The 16718-nt window shown below is 42.1% G+C and overlaps 2 protein-coding genes across 3 annotated transcripts in view; both read left to right on the top strand.

The window, feature by feature from the left end:
• The window catches only part of LOC106583028 (A disintegrin and metalloproteinase with thrombospondin motifs 9), a 71973-nt gene extending 65693 nt beyond the window's left edge, over positions 1-6280 (top strand). Inside the window, exons 38-40 of the mRNA XM_014166769.2 lie at positions 932-1036; positions 3583-3691; positions 3845-6280. Coding sequence (XP_014022244.1) covers positions 932-1036; positions 3583-3672 — 195 coding nt within the window. The 3' untranslated portion in view covers positions 3673-3691; positions 3845-6280. The remainder of the gene's footprint in view (positions 1-931; positions 1037-3582; positions 3692-3844) is intronic.
• A 2841-nt stretch (positions 6281-9121) lies between these two features.
• LOC106583026 (prickle-like protein 2) overlaps positions 9122-16718 on the top strand; it is a 115020-nt gene continuing 107423 nt past the window's right edge. The window contains exons 1-2 of one of the 2 annotated variants that reach the window (XM_045705234.1): positions 9122-9241; positions 13116-13201. Coding sequence is in view for 1 of the 2 variants with exons in the window: in XM_014166766.2 (XP_014022241.1) it covers positions 12315-12356; positions 13116-13201 (128 nt within the window). In the remaining variant the exon portion in view is untranslated. Of the gene's footprint in view, positions 9242-12146; positions 12357-13115; positions 13202-16718 lie in introns of those variants that run through there. The other variant, XM_014166766.2, reaches the window with a different exon arrangement.

Genomic DNA, 16718 nt, shown 5'->3' on the forward strand with positions numbered 1-16718 from the left:
TAGATGATAGAGAAAAAAACATATTTAATGAATTTTGAATTCAGGCTGTAACACAACAAAATATGTAATAAGTCAAGGGGTATGAATACTTTCTGATTGCACTGTATGATTTGTCTCCAGAGTGTCGCAGACTGCAGTCCTACATCCTTCAAAGACACCGGTTCACCTGCTTTCCGCTTACTTTTCCTCCCCTCTTCGGAGTCATTTCAGGAGATGTTTCCAATGACCCAAAAAGACCCCAATGAAAGCTATTTGCCAAAACATGGTGGCTTTGATAAGTTAATAAAGAAACATTCTATTGTTTGCCAAGAGTTAGTGAACATGTTTTTCATTTCCATCAACACAACACACCACTTATCCACACATTTAAATTAGCCATACACTACACCAGGGTTTCCCAAACTCGGTCCTTGGGCCCCCCCTGTGGGAACGTTGTGGTTTTTGCCCTAGCACTACACAGCTGATTCAAATAACCAACTATCACCAATCTTTGATAATTTGAATAAGTTGTGTAGTGTTAGGGCAAAAAACTAAATGTGCACCCCTTGCGGTCCAGAGGATGGAGTTTGGGAAACGCTGCACTACACCATGCTCTGTAAACTTGACAAATATTTATGCTTCCATATGAGAGTTTCAAGAGACACTCAACTGTAGATGCTTACCTCTGGCTGAATGATCTACCCCCCTCTGTTTATAGCTGTTGGTACCGTAAAACGTCTGGTATTTGTCACTGGGTTTTGTCTGGCTTATATCAGCTGGGCTTTGATGAAACCTAAATGCAGCTGCTGCATGTTAGTGAACTGCCCTCTACTGCTTTCTGCGGTTGGTGTGGTGGGGGGTGCTGATATCTCCCACTCTCTCTCTCCCTCTCTCTCTCTCATTTTCTCTTTCTCTTCTTCCCTCCCTCCTCCCTACTTCTATGTTTCCTCAGGGTCGATTCAGCATCAACCTCTCAGGGACAGGCTTCCAGCTAGCTGAGGAAACCAAGTGGATCTCCCAAGGAAACTACGCAGTTGCTGATATACACAAATCCCAGGTAACAATATGATGCACATTCACATAGCCTCATGGACGGAGTGATTTAGATTAGTGTCTTATATTCACATTCCTGGTTTCAGACAACGTCATTCTCCACTTTCCCTCCTTCCCTCCTTTCTTCTCTCCCTCCCACCCTACCTCTCTCCATCCTTCCCTCCCTCCCTCCCTCCTTTCCTCTTGGCTTCAGAGGTGCCTCTGCTCTGGGCATTAGCCCAAGTGGACTCTGTATCCCAGACTCCCCTGGTGCCTTAATGCTGTTTTTCGACTGTAACACTAGTGCAGGGATCATCAACTAGATTCAGCATCGGGACGATTTTCCATAGCTAATTCTAAGAGTGAGGACTTGTGAATAGCAGAGTCAACAACCTCTGCATAATCAAAACAGTTGCTTGGTGAGAAGGTGTTGAAGTTCACAGTTAGCCACTGTTATTTAAATGAAAAATGAAAAGTACCAGAGGCCTGGCTTTGGCCCCAAGTGAGTGCAGGTCCGCTGGAACCATGGCCGAATGAGACAAAGGGGCTGGCCTGCTTAGATGGAAAGAGAAAAGTCTGAGTCTTTTGGGTAAACCACTGTGGTAAATCATGTATGGAAATGTGCTGTTATGTGACTGGTGAGAGAGGAGCCTTATTGGGTAGCTGGCGAGTGAAGTGGGCCCTCCTGGTTTTGTAATGGAGATCAGGCTGAAGACTGTTTTTGGCAGGGAGAAAAAGGTTGAATCTGTCTCAAAGCCAGTGGAGCTTTGGACACTCAAGGTTAGCTGAACACTGGTTGTTTTAAGTCAAGTGTGCTGGAGGGCACTCAAGATGAGAGTTGCCAAACTTCAGAGGAAATGCCGCTCCTATTCATTCCGTGGGATAGATTTCTGGGGAAATGTTTTACCTGTGTATTTCTAAACCTTTCTAAGCTGAGTGTTCTGCGTCTGTGCTTATGCTAATGCTATTTTATTACTGTGGTTTTTCTATGTAATTCATTAAAGAGGCCCCATTTAAAAAAAATAATAATAATAATATTTTTTTTCACCTTTATTTAACCAGGTAGGCCAGTTGAGAACAAGTTCTCATTTACAACATTTTACATTTGTGTGTAATACCTTTACAATGTAGTTACAGAGAACCTAAAAAAAGACCAGACCCTGAAATCACATTCAACTGAGTGTGCATGATATATGAGGGGATACATTGTGATTTGTGTTACTGTCACTAAACCATGTGGTATCCTGTTTACAGTTTTATCGCTTTGGTATTATTTTCACAAGTATGTGGTGAATTTTCAAAACTGTTAGTACAAAACTCAAACTGGTAACACTTGTAACGCAGCCAGTCTTACATTCAAAACCTTTCATTGTGCATTCATTGATCCAAAATATAAGTTTACTGGGAAATACTATATAATACATTGGTTTAATCACCAGAACACAACATAATAATATCGTCTCAATTTAGTTATTTTAGCAACCAGTTAAAATCAAATAACAAAAAATGTGAGATACATGTTTCAAAATTGTCCTTTGAATGTAGTATGCTACAGTGCTGTAGATTAGGCAATACACTTGCACTACCCATAATTTGTGTGATCAATGTTGTGATCATTGAAGACTTCTTTCACAATATAATCAAATGAAATAAATGAAAGAAACAATGTTTAGCAGGCACTAGTTTGCATCAAGCCTGTCTTGAGCATTTGGCCATAGGTTCTTATCAAAATCCTCATTGTTCACGCACCTGGTGAAAAACCTTTTGGCCAATCCAAGCCTGACATACTGTAGGTCTGGATTGAAACCATTGCATACCTCACCCATGGCTTGAAGGAGGGTGGTACGCTCATAGGGTTGTCAATCATACATCTTCCACCGGTATTGTGATTGTGTATTGTATTTTACAGTATTGTATTGTACTTGTGCAGTGGTCCTGTACGTGGCTTAGTTCATAAGAGCATGGCTCTAGCAACACCAGAGTTGGGTGTCACATACCAAATGTGTGGACTTTTGTAACTTTGGTTAAAAACGTCTTCTACGTAAATGCCATATATTACGATATTATGGTACTGTATTGGCCATTGCAATTTTAATAAAGCACTGTGAACTGAGTAGTTCTCAAAATCTGTAGTAGACAAACTGGTTTACATGTCTATCAAATGGCTAAGTTATTATCAATTAAGAGCAGTCAGAGTAATGTGAGCATTGCATTGTGAAAGGCAATTACATTATATGAACATGTATTGCAATGTGAAACGTATTTCTAGATGAAACACTGACACTGTAAGTAAGCATTTCACAGTAAGGTCTACACCTGTTGTATTCGGCGCATGTGACAAATAACATTTGATTTGATTACGTTTGGTGAAAAAGTGACTGTATGATTTTGTCTGTTGTACTTAGTTATTTCAAGACGTGTTTAAAGTTTTGAAACAACTGCCTTTTTGATGATATGTTTAGATTTTTGTACTAAGAGTTGTGAAAATGTACCACATACTTTGCACCAAAGCGCTAAATAAAAAACAACTGCTTTATAGCGGAGTAAATATTGTTCCTCGTTTGTCCACAGGATGGCAGCAGAGTAACAGGAATGTGTGGGGGTTACTGTGGGAAATGCACTCCGTCCACCGGTTCTTACCTGCTCATTACAGTGGCCTAAACCTACAGTGTTTAACCAGGTGTGTGTAATACTAACTATTCTTTAGAAATAGATCGTGTTTTATAGCTTCAGTCTGTTATTATATGTACCACCATTCCCCTCCTCATCCTAAACATGTGTTTGTATAGTATAGTAAAGTATGTGGTTTTGGCATCCCTTTCTCGCTTCACAGCTCTCTTCAAGCCAAGACGTCCAGCCTCTCAGTGGTGCTACAGTAATGAGGATTCCATCCTCCAAATGACCTCTATTCCCTCCAATGTGTAAATATGTCAATAGAACAGGTGTAAGTACTGTACATAACATGGTAAATGACTTATTTATTATACTATATACTCAACATTTATTTTTGTATTGTAAGATAATTTAAGGATTGTGTTTTCTTTCTCTGCAACAAACACCATGGACATCTATTTACATTGCATTAACTAGAACATAAAAATGTGCCTTAGAAATATTTAACATATTCAGTCCAGAGTTGTTGCTTGTGTTTCTTGCATTGTTGTTTCTCTCATATTGTGGCAGTGTTGCAGCCTGGCTCTTCTATGTCTTCTGAGGCAGAAGGTAGACTGTCTGTTTTGCTTCACGTTTGTGTGTACGGACGTGGGCACTTTGTATGCACTTCCTCTTTTACACTCATAACTGTGTTACGGTCCCGGCATCCTTCAGCCCGGTTTTTCTTATGTCGCGTGGTGTCACTATCCAACCTTGTTCAGTGTTCTGAGTGTTTATCAACCAGTGTAGTACGTGTTACTGTATGTTCCTACCTGGGTCTTAGTGTGAAGGCTGTTTAGGCCGGTCTAATTACCTGGTCTACACAGTCGCCAGCGGTGAGCAGTGGGCTGGTACATTAGTCAGGTGCTTTTGCTCTCTAAGGCAGATGGGAGAGACAGCCGTGCACAGCTCTGGTACAGAGACGGTGTAGTGAACCGTAACGCAGCGTGCTGTAAAGGTCGATCTGGGACAGCCAGGGGGAGTGCTGGTGCTGTCGAGGCTAGCACAGGCAGCTGCTGCAGAGGCAGACCCAGCCAGGTGTTACTACCACAGAGGAACAACCCTGAGATGGGCCATATGCAGAGAGGAATGGGAATGAGTGCTTTAAAGAGATAGCCATCCCTGTAAAGTTGAGGAGTTCAAGAATTCAGTAGCAGGGAAATTGAGAGAGAGAGAGAGAGAGAGAGAGAGAGAGAGAGAGAGACTGTCAACCCCTGCCTTGGTGGGGCATACTTGAATATTTTTGCTGAGAGAGAAAAGTGAATGACATGAAAGTAGTGATGCAGAACCTTAACGTCTCATACTTATCAAGTGGAAGTACAAGGTGTCACCCACCCAGAGGGAGTGTGTCAGGGGAATAGACAGTGGAGTGCCCCTGGGGGCTTTAAGGCCAGAGCAGAGACACAGCTAGAGGAGGAGAGGGAGGAGAGGCTTGCAGGCTAATAGATCCAGAGAGATGTGCTTCAAAGCATCAGAAAGACTCACCTTTTGCTTTGTTTGTTCTGGGTTTCTCAGGTGTTGTGACAGGGAATAGCCGTTACTCCTTAGTTTTGAGAGAGAGGCCGTATTCCCATGGCGATAACTACATGAATCAAGCAGAGTTTACCTCAGGCCTACAACAACACCACTGCTCCATAGAGATTGGTTGATGCCTTAAAGGTCTAGGTGTCCAAATGCTGCCTCTAAGAACTGCTTACTGTACCTCCACTCAAACAACTTAGCTTTTTTTCTCAGCCTTTATCTTATTGCCTTTCAACAGTCAGTCCATCATTTTTCTGTATGATGTAAGTGTTTTGACAATACCAGGGTACTTTCTGTTTGAATGTGTGTTTTCTTTATCTTATACACTTTTTGCAACCAATGCCCTTCATTAGATTTTTTTATAAGAAAATGAATGACAAATAATAAGAAAAACTATAATAATTTGTATGATTCTTTTAACATGATAAGATACTTATCCCAAAATGAATAATGTAAGTGACTGTGATGTTATAAGGAAGTTTAGTATCTCACCTTACTGTACACATGTGAGGTTATTCTCGTGTGTATTTATTTGTTTGACAGGGTTTGGCAGGGTGGATGAACATTGGTACCTTAGATAGATTCAGAGGACAAAGCCATATTTGCTACTTTTGCCTTTTTTATAAATGATGCCTTGAGCATATCAGCAGGACATTTTAATGCCGGTGCAACTCTTACTTTGTCATGGTTCCATCCAACCTTTAGCTAAAAGCTAATTCCACAACATTGTAACCAATAGCCATTCTGAATTTATTTTTGGAATCATATTAGTTTAGATTTAATTCAATTAAAAAATGTTCAATGTTAACGTTAAATGTTTTATTGTCCAAATAATATCCTCCAGTGAAAAGGGATTGAAACTTTAGTCTGATTGTGAATATCTGATGATCCAGATTGTATATTTATTCTCAGGTGTTAAAATAAAGGGATTATTTGAACATTATTATATGTATTATATTTATGTAACAATGTATAAACTCAGCAAAAAAAGAAACGTCCTCTCACTGTCAACTGCGTTTATTTTCAGCAAACTTAACATGTGTAAGTATTTGTATGAACATAACAAGATTCAACAACTGAGACATAAACTGAACAAGTTCCACAGACATGTGACTAACAGAAATTGAATAATGTGTCCCTGAACAAAGGGGGGGTCAAAATCAAAAGTAACAGTCCGTATCTGGTGTGGCCACCAGCTGCATTAAGTACTGCAGTGCATCTCCACCTCATGGACTGCACCAGATTTGCCCGTTCCTGCTGTGAGATGTTACCCCACTCTTCCACCAAGGCACCTGCAAGTTCCCGGACATTTCTGGGGGGAATGGCCCTAGCCCTGCTAAATGGGATTGAGATCCGGGCTCTTCGCTGGCCATGGCAGAACACTGACATTCCTGTCTTGCAGGAAATCACGCACAGAACGAGCAGTATGGCTGGTGGCATTGTCATGCTGGAGGGTCATGTCAGGATGAGCCTGCAGGAAGAGTACCACATGAGGGAGGAGGATTTCTTCCCTGTAACGCACAGCGTTGAGATTGCCTGCAATGACAACAAGCTCAGTCTGATGATGCACCGCCCCAGACCATGACGGACCCTCCACCTCCAAATTGATTCCAAGTACAGGCCTCGGTGTAACGCTCATTCCGTCGACGATAAACGCGAATCTGACCACGACCCCTGGTGAGACAAAACTCATCAGTGAACAGCACTTTGCCAGTCCTGTCTGGTCCAGTGACGTTGGGTTTGTGCCCATAGGCGACGTTGTTGCCGGTGGTGTCTGGTGAGGACCTGCCTTACAACAGGCCTACAAGCCCTCAGTCCAGCCTCTCTCAGCCTATTGCGGACAGTCTGAGCACTGATGGATGGATTGTGCGTTCCTGGTGTAACTCAGGCAGTTGTTGTTGCCATCCTGTACCTGTCCCGCAGGTGTGATGTTCGGATGTACCGATCCTGTGCAGGTGTTGTTACACGTGGTCTGCCACTACGAGGACGATCAGCTGTCCGTCCTGTCTCCCTGTAGCGCTGTCTTAGGCGTTTCACAATATGGACATTGCAATTTATTGCCCTGGCCACATCTGCAGTCCTCATGCCTCCTTGCAGCATGCCTAAGGCACGTTCACGCAGATGAGCAGGGACCCTGGACATCTTTCTTTTGGTGTTTTTCAGAGTCAGTAGAAAGGCCTCTTTAGTGTCTTAAGTTTTCATAACTGTGACCTTAATTGACCATCACCCCTGGTGAGACAAAACCGCGACTCATCAGTGAACAGCACTTTTTGCCAGTCCTGTCTGGTCCAGCGACGGTGGGTTTGTGCCCATAGGCGACGTTGTTGCTGGTGGTGTCTGGTGAGGACCTGCCTTACCAGACACCTGCCTTACCAGACACCACGTGTCTTAACGAGCGTTCCACAGGTGCATGTTCATTAATTGTTTATGGTTCATTGAACAAGCATGGGAAACCGTGTTTAAACCCTTTACAATGAAGATCTGTGAAGTTATTTGTATTTTTACGAATTATCTTTGAAAGACAGGGTCCTGAAAAAGGGACGTTTCTTTTTTTGCTGAGTTTATATGTATCTTATTCCACATTTCCCTCATTGTTGACCTTTTGATAAGTCTATGTATTTTTTCATTTTTTTCTACTTTTAAATGATCTTAACAAGTATTATAATAAGAAATCATACATGCTTTTGTTTAATATGCAAGTACTTATTGTACCTTTGAATCATAAATGATTATGAATTATAATGCAATTGTGACCTAAATAAAACATACCTCTTTATTACAAATCATACCACTTTATTTGCTCCAGGCAAGCCATTTCTCCCAGCAAATGTTCATATTTATATGTCATGTCTGCATAATATTTCACATAGTTTAATTCTACGATATGAAATGTATGATTAATGTATGAGATGAGATAAGGGAAGGATCAGAGGAAATAAAGTCACTGACACAGCTCATCCATTCCTATGAGCACATCTTATGCTAATTTATCGTTTTCATACACAAACCTGACCTTGATGTAACAAGCTATGATGCCTATTATGCTCCAATCAATGAAAGGATATGCCTCTGCCATAAAGCTCACATTGCTTTCGTTATTGTCACTTTGTAATTATTGCACTTTCCCCACCATACCATAAAGAACTGGTTTATGCTGCGCATATGTTTTTGTGGATCTAGCTCTAACGCCCACTGCGTTAGAGTTATTGTTTAACTGCCTGTGTTTGGTTTGTCTATGAGGGTCTCAGCAATTACAGGTTGGTAGGTTTCTCTAAAATGTGCAGTACTGTGACCATGGTCTAGTCCAGCCTGTACTGTTGACTTCCTGTCATGGGAATACAAAAGCCAATGTTATGACTGTGGGGCGCCATGAATATGCATTCAAGTAAGTAGTGTGCTGAGGCTCCAGCTAGTTTGTACAAGTCCTTTAATCTATATTACATTTTTGTGCCAACTCTCAGGTGTATTGTAGGGAGCGAGTGGAATTATTTTAGCAATGACTGTTAGTTGTCAACAGACCCAGGGGGCTCTGTTAAACTCAAGAATGTTTCTTTAGTAGCATAAGTGAGGAGCGAGAGAGACAAAGAGAGAGAAAGTGGGAGAGTGCTATCATTCTACCAAGCGGAAGGATCTGACAGTTCCTAGAAATGACATGACAGATTTTTATGCTCACAGGGAAATTATTATTGGTAAGTACAGTAGATATTGCACTGTGTACCCTCAATGTAATAAGGTTGGTCTTGCCCTTCAGAAAAATTATAACAAAATGAAACCAGTTGTATTCGTGTAGTGGGGTTTAAATGGTGGTAAGTTTGTTGCTTCTCTAATGTGGTCTGTTTGATGTGTGTGTGTGTGTGTGTGTGTGTGTGTGTGTGTTCCCTCCAACTCACCTGATTTAGTTACTGTTTACTATCTCCAAGGATCCCTCACGTAGACGTGTTCCGTTTTAAACCCGGCAAACACCTGTCTACAGAGGCCAGGAACACACTCTGTTATTCACAACTCCAATTCCACGCATCACTGTTAGAAGAAGAAGAGCAAACAACTACTCCAAAAGGTAAGTTGACTTGTTTTATTAACAGATGAACTTCTTTCGGTAATGAATTTCTCATACGCTTTCTGAGTTAGAATCGCTCAGTGGACTTGATTTACTTGATTTATTTGATCATTATCACACATATTTGATCTGTTTTCATAAGTAGTTATATTGAGGTGCTTGTATGTTATGGCTTGAGCTCAATCTAACCTTATCAACAACTCCTACACGACTGCTCTTCCCTTACTCACTCGCCTTTTGACAATACTCAAGCTGGAGCAGACTGCTGAGTAAGTGTAAATATCTCGTTTTCATGGGAACTGTCCAGATCAAGTGTTTTTCCTGGTGGTAAGAATAGCCGCAGTGTCCCACCTGGACCATTGCCTCATGCCCTGTGGGCTCTTTCAGCGTCCCTGCACCCAATATCATCCACCGGAGACCTGTACCATGCCTTCTAAGTGGTATCAGCCAGAGACAGATTACCCCTCTGTGGGCTTGGTACTAAAAGCACCTTTGTATGCAGTGTTCCATCTGCAAAGCTTTGACATTGCCCTCTTTTAGCAGTGCAGAGAGAGAAACCTTTGAATTATGCATTAGAGCAAGTGTAGCTGTTTCTTTCAGCTAACCTTGTGGAGCTAGGCAGACTGCACACTCATATTTATCAGAGCACATTTCATTCTGGGTGTGGTTGGAGAATCTGTCACTGTGGAATATGCGTGGTGTGAATTATGTCAGGTCATCATCTTGTTCTGGACGCTATTTCAAATGAATTTAATTGGGTGTTATTCCATATTTGTGGTTCTTTTTCCATATCTGCAGTTAATATCGTTGTTTGGAATCAGATGGGTAGTAATACAACACAGCCTCTCAATACACACACATGCACGCCCGCACATAAGCACATATGCGTGTCCATGTGTCTGTCTGTGTCTTTGTCTGTATCTGTACCTGTGTGTCTGTGTGTGCTGAAATCACTAAATACCAATCAATCAATCAATCAATCAAATGTATTTTACATCATCAGATTTCACAAGGTGCTTAAACAGAAACCCAGCCATGGTTTGTTCTCAGACACATTCCCAGACCTTCCCACACAGATTAAAGTAGTGACCTCAGTCCTTATAGGTCTCTAGGTCTCTACTTTCCTAACACCTCTGACCTTCACACTAAGGGCATTTTATTTCTGAACACTGAAAATGTGAGGGTAATGGCATGTACCGGAAATAATAGGTCTATGTATGAGAAAAATATATGAGATTCCTTTGATTTCAAACACAGCCCTACTTATCTGGTGGGTTCTTGTAATACTTGTCCATGTGTCTTTTCTAATCATGTAAAGGTGGATACTATTAGACCCTCCTTAGGCCATGATGATCTCCAGTCCTGTATTTAGATGACATCAAGATGATCCTAAAACCAGCAACAGATAAAGTACCCTGTAGGACCACTCCCCTGGGTAATTAGACACAGACAGCTTTGAACTTACACTAGGTTTGATTAGCCTCCAGCTTTCTGTACACACACAAACAATGTGGACCTTCATGTTTGTGTCTGTTGTAGTGTGTGCATGCATGTGTGTGCGTTCTCTATGTATCATCTCTTTCGGGCATCTCTTTCTTCTCTCTCTCTCTCCCTGTCTCTCTCTCCCTCTCTCTCTCTCTCTCTCTCTCTCTCTCTCTCTCCTCCCTCCCTCCCTCCCTCCCCTCCCTCCCTCCCTCCCTCTCTGTCTGTATAGAGGCTGCTGATATGGAACATTGTGGTTGTTTAGTCCACCCACAGGTGTGAGGAAGTGTCTGAAGGTCACAGCTCTCACCAAGACACAGCAGAGAGTTATGTCACACATAGACACGTGTCTATCTTCATTTTCTCTACACTTCCGTTCATCAGTACTGCTTGGCCAAAGTAATTTAACCTTGTGTCACATTCAAAAGCTCCTGAAAACAGAAGTGGGAAGCGAAGCAAGTTCAGAACATAGAAAGTTAGTGCATTGAGTGGTACACGAGCATGTCGAAGATAGAGAAAAGCCAAGAGGGAACTCAAAAAGTTGTGTAATATATTAGTTAATAATACCATCCTTTGAAGGGTAAGAGAAGAATATACATAGTAGCCCAGTAAAGTGAACAGAGCCCTGAGCATGGAGATTCTTCCTGGGATATTCTTAACATGGCTCTGTTCTCCTTGAAGAATTCTCCTTTGAGAGGAAAGGCCTTGGGACTCAAAGCTCTCTTGAGTGCATTGAGCCTGTCTGTCTGTCGAGGTAATGCGGCAAAGCTTTTCTCTGGTGATAAATGGCAAGCACTTGTTGGAGAGCCAACTCTGTCTGCATTACCTCACAGGAAATTGAAATGGGAAATCCCTGAGTGGGAGGCAGAAGTCAGACGCTTCATCAAACAAATGGGGGGTAGAATTAATGATTTCTGTCCTCATGTGATTTAGCACTCAGAGAGACAACACTGTACAGTGTCCTCAGTCTTGTTTGAAAAGGGGAGTTTCTCCTGGTAACCTGGTAACCTTGGGGTTGGCTTGGTTACAGTCTAGTGATGAAGAATTTGCCTGGCAAGATCTCATGAAGGATCAAGGCAATGTCAAAGTTTCTTAACTAATCTAGTGTTTGGTTTGTTTCGTACTCTAGGCCTACATGATAGAACAACTGCTCTATATGCCCTTCAATTTTAGAAAAATTCCCTCTGACAATTCACTTATGTCACTTATATTTTGATTCTACGTAATGAATGTAGTGAATATGGATAACACTTTACTTTTACAAATGCAATTAATAAGGACAGTGTAAAGTTAAGTGTTACCTGCAATATTTTACTTTCAAGATTATTAACATCGTCTGTGGAATTAGCTGATTCTATTGGCTGAAAGGCAATAAGGTGGAGCTGGCACCGTCGGTCGTATCCGGAAACCGCGTTCCTTCATTCATTAATGAAACGGGGTAACGGGATAGGACCGCGAGGGCTCTGTTTGGTTGAGGAACGTCGAGCGCCACCGTGGGGATTTGTTTACGAAAGTGCGTGGACACTCTCCAAGTGTCCCTTTTGCGTTGTTGGTCTCAGTTCTCAGCCCGCTATCCTGGAACAAGACTGTCATGTTCACTCGCAGCTCCAAGAAGAGAGAATCCAGCAGATCGGTGAGTGATACAAATGTTTGTTTTTCCATAGGATCCCCACGTTTTTGCAGAAATGTGGTACAGTACGGTTGCATGACGCGCGCGCGACCACGGCGTGCTGTTTAATCCCGGTGTCCAGATACACTGTGCTGTGGTTTAAGTCTATATAAATGAAATGTTATTTTGCAGTCTGTGGACTTTGTTTCTTAATCGGTAAAGCAGTAACGTTAAATTCCTAGTCCTCTTAGCACCCCTCATTTGATCGGGAGAGAACGCATCCAACCAGTACAATTCAAAGGCTCATTAAACAACATTATCCCGCTGATGGAAGAATAGTTGGTTTGTATTCTACGAATCTACCCCAATACGCATACTTTGTTAAACCTTTCAGTTCACTGCACCAGACATTTCTTTCATAAGTGTTTGCCCGCATTTGTGTTCCACACATGAACCCAGAGGCAATCGACTATACTGAGTTCTGTATTTAGTAGTTACTATTTTTAAAAGAATTTGGGCCAAGTCATATATAGGCTTGATGTCATTGCAATGTCTCATTATTTCAATGTTTTTTGGGGTTTGATTATGACTAATTATGACTCTGAATACTTTTTTTCCCTTCTCTAAATAGTTAGACTTCTGAAGTCTTCTGTAAACCCGCTCTGTCCCAATGTGAATTGTCATGTGAGAGACAGCATGTGTTTGATGAATCTAGAAGAGATGAGCGATAACAGCAGGTATCATGTGACCATTAACTATATAGGTTCTTCTCTCCATCACCAGCTGAACACCCTTGATGAGCCGGAGAGAGGACAGCCGTGTAATGTGTGTGGAGACCAGTGTCCCGGCTTCACTCTGCACAAATGGAGGTAGGGTCCCTCTCTCTCCTTCTCCTTCTCCATCTTTGCCCTTACTGTGGCTAGGCATCCCTCCGCCCCTCCCAGCCAAAAACTTCAGTCCACTTAAAGTTCAAAGTTTCAGTGGTGGCAGTTGGTACCGTGGAATGCTGTTTGCTCCCTGCCTTAGAAAACGTCTTGAGGGAATTGAATACATACTGCTCTTGAGTAGTATGAACCATGTCTCTATGCCAGTTTGATGCAGTGAACACTTCCCCCTCTGCAAGGCACTGGTCTGGAGGACACCTTTTGAGGGTTACTGAAGCCATCCTGTTTTTGCTAAATGGACTCAGCCGTGCGTATCAGAGTCTGTGTGCCCTAACTCAACAGTTTAGCCATTCATGCAATATGGGAGATTTAAGCAGACATTCTCCACACGCTCTCCACTGTTGTATTTGCTTTAGAGTGAAAGGAAAGAGCGCTGGGTAGTTTGTCTTTGATATGCCGCACATATAAGCTGTGTTTGTTTGATTCACTCTTAGAGGGGCTATACATTTAAGACATCATGAGTTTTCCAGAACTGTTTACAAGAGTTATTACTAAAACATGCATTGCCCTGAATATGGCAAGCGAAATCTGCAGTGGTGTGGTTCAACCTGGTCTCAGAGCATTTCGTATTATTCTGTACGCAAGTCCGCGACACTCCATTTAGTATGATATGTTAGGTAAATCAGGGCACTCCTCAATTATGAATACAGTTTCTAAATTGAAAGCAATTACTTTACCCCTACATCATGGCTTTGTTTCCTGCAAGAAAAAGTACGAAGTCCCTCTGTGCCACCTCCACTTAAAGAGTCGTCTGTAGCAGCAATGTAAGCAGCCCTAACGAAAGCAAAGCCTGGTCTGTCTAAAGGCGTCCGCATGATTCCCAGCTGAAACAGTTCGGTAGAGTTCGTGCATACATTGTGACGACATTTAGTGATGTTTTGGACTTCAAGTTTTTGGGGGGGCTGTTCGGGCACACAAAGGGCAAGCCGGAGTTCGGAGCCTAAGTCTACCCCCCTCTGTCGGTGATTGGCCAACGGTAGGGATTCTTCAATAAAGAGGCGACTCTTATTTATGCACATTTGTTCATTGAAAAATACTCCACCAAACATCTTAGTTAAATGTAAAATTGCGCGACCAAGATCTCTTCAGCAAAAAACGTAAACATTTATGACAAATTTCTTGAGTTAGATTAACTCAGACTATTTTAAGGAAGTGTATACGGTGTCTCAAAATGGACAAACAGAACTATTGCCGCTTTTTTCTCATTTTTCAAGCGAAGGTCTTTTAAGGGAGTATGTGACTAAAGTCATTCGGCTAGGTGCCAGCCGAACTGAAGCATGCTATCACCATAAGCGAATCTACGAGGAGGGGAGGGGCTGACACGTTAGGCAGAGGATCATCATGATTCAGGCCTCCATTCTGTAAACCATTACAGGACAACAGTCAACCTCTGGAATGTGCCTTTAATTGTCTTTCTTTGCAGTGCCACAATAAAAGTAAACTTTTTCCCGAAAAACCAACCCTACAGCAGACATTTCTTACAGACGGATCGTGGAAACCCTGCTTTGTGTGTAGAAGCTGGAACGGTATGGGGGAACTTTATGGCTACAAACATCACTGAACCTCTTTGTTCCTTCTTGGAAAGAAAATGCTCCAACCGGTCTCTTCCTCTCTTTCTCAGGAAAGCCTGTTTTCATGCCGATTGATACAGATATGGGTGTTTTTATTTGGAATGTGGACTTTAGCTGACCTCAGTGTTGTAGATTAGGGAATCAGAGAAAGGAGTGCGTACATTGTAGGTTGGCTACCATATCAACCCTGCTGTTTATTAACTAAGAGTGACAAAACAACAGTTTCTATGTCAACACAGGGACCTGCCAGACTGCCAAAATTAGACCTTGAATTGTCTCCTTTGGGGCATTATTGATGAGGATCATGGTGTGTTTGTGTGGGAGGGGATCGTGACTGTTTTAAGTTCTCTATAACAGGATGAGCTCTTTAATCAGCCTCAGTTTAAAGGTTGCTGATGTCAGACATGTAATTGCACAGCAGCACACACTTTGATGACATGCAAAATGTGAGTCTGAAGGAAAGCCAGGGAGGCTGGGAGAGCCAGGCCATTTAAGAACTGGGTTGAAATCTCAGGGAAAAATAAATAACTACAGTAAACGGGACTGGGTTAAGTAAGCGCTGAGACCAACATCCCCCTACCATTCCCTACACTTTAACATGTGTGTATGGCTCTGAATTCTCTAAAATATTCATGTTTTTGTAAATATTCAGGCGCTTGAGATATCAGGAAGAGATGGTACGTTTTTTTTCTTCGTTCTTCCCTTCTTCCGCGCTATATAAAGAAGCTTCCGCTAAGCTGGTGTCTTGGGGGTTCATGCCTATTCTTCCACTGTGGTTTTACTGTGTTTGCTGGGTCCATTCAGGTCCTACTAAAAACCCAGTCAAGTGTCATCCATTTTAAATCACTACTATTGACCGTATTCTCCGTCTACCACTGTTGAGCTTTCATCCAACCAATCACATTCGTTCCGCCCTCAGAAAAAGATCAACTAAGGAAAACTCCAATGAGAGAATTTGTCACTTTTTTTTATAACACGATTTGCTCTCAGAAAAGCAACTTGTGTGAACAGTAATATAATATGTAATGAGCTACTGTGAGCTTCACTATTCTAAATAGACAAGTGTCTGCCTAGTTTGTGCTATTGATTCAGAGGATTGGCCTGATTGCCTCTGGCTTCAGACCAATTTAATCTACCTATCTTTTCAATACTGGCAACATTCTGCTGAAGAGTAGCAGCATGTTACTAACCCCACTGCCAGTGTGTCAGAGAGCCAATAGTGCTGTGTAAACAGAGTTGTCAGCTCTAGGCAGGATAGGATAGGGAAAGACAGGAGTGGATTTAACTTGTGCAACACGCTCCTTTGAATTATTAATGCTAGCCGTTGGCTTGATTGATTTTCTTTGTACTAATGAGACTCATTACAGAGCTTATTAACACGAACGGTGTGTGTGTGAGCCAGATATCTGATCAGCCTAATCATGTGACCCACTTAACTCTGCACCTGTATGTTTTAAAAACAGCCTTCAATAACTCACCCAATGCTCCACCGAGACATGTTAGCGCACCGCTGTCAATGATAATGGTTTTTCAATGTTAACACTTGACCTGTAGTTAATATTGGGGAAGGTTTTAAGTAACATTTTCTGTTAGTTGATTTCTGAAAAATGTCCCCATTTGCAGTCATTTCCTGTCGCCAGCACCTTAATTTGCACTGTACAGTATGCTAGTGATGGTATTTGCAATACTGTTTGGACAAAGCCTGCTCTTGTATGCACCAAGGCCTAAATTGAAATCCAAGCTGGACTAAAAGCAGAGGAGAGGGGGGTTGGCGGTGGGATTTGGGTTGAGTTGGGCTGAAAGCCCACTGACGTCTGTCCTCACAGTAACCTGACCTGATCTGCATAACACAGGCCCACCCTGCTATTCAG

This window comes from Salmo salar, chromosome ssa22 (assembly GCF_905237065.1).
Source record: "Salmo salar chromosome ssa22, Ssal_v3.1, whole genome shotgun sequence".
Taxonomy (NCBI): domain Eukaryota; kingdom Metazoa; phylum Chordata; class Actinopteri; order Salmoniformes; family Salmonidae; genus Salmo; species Salmo salar.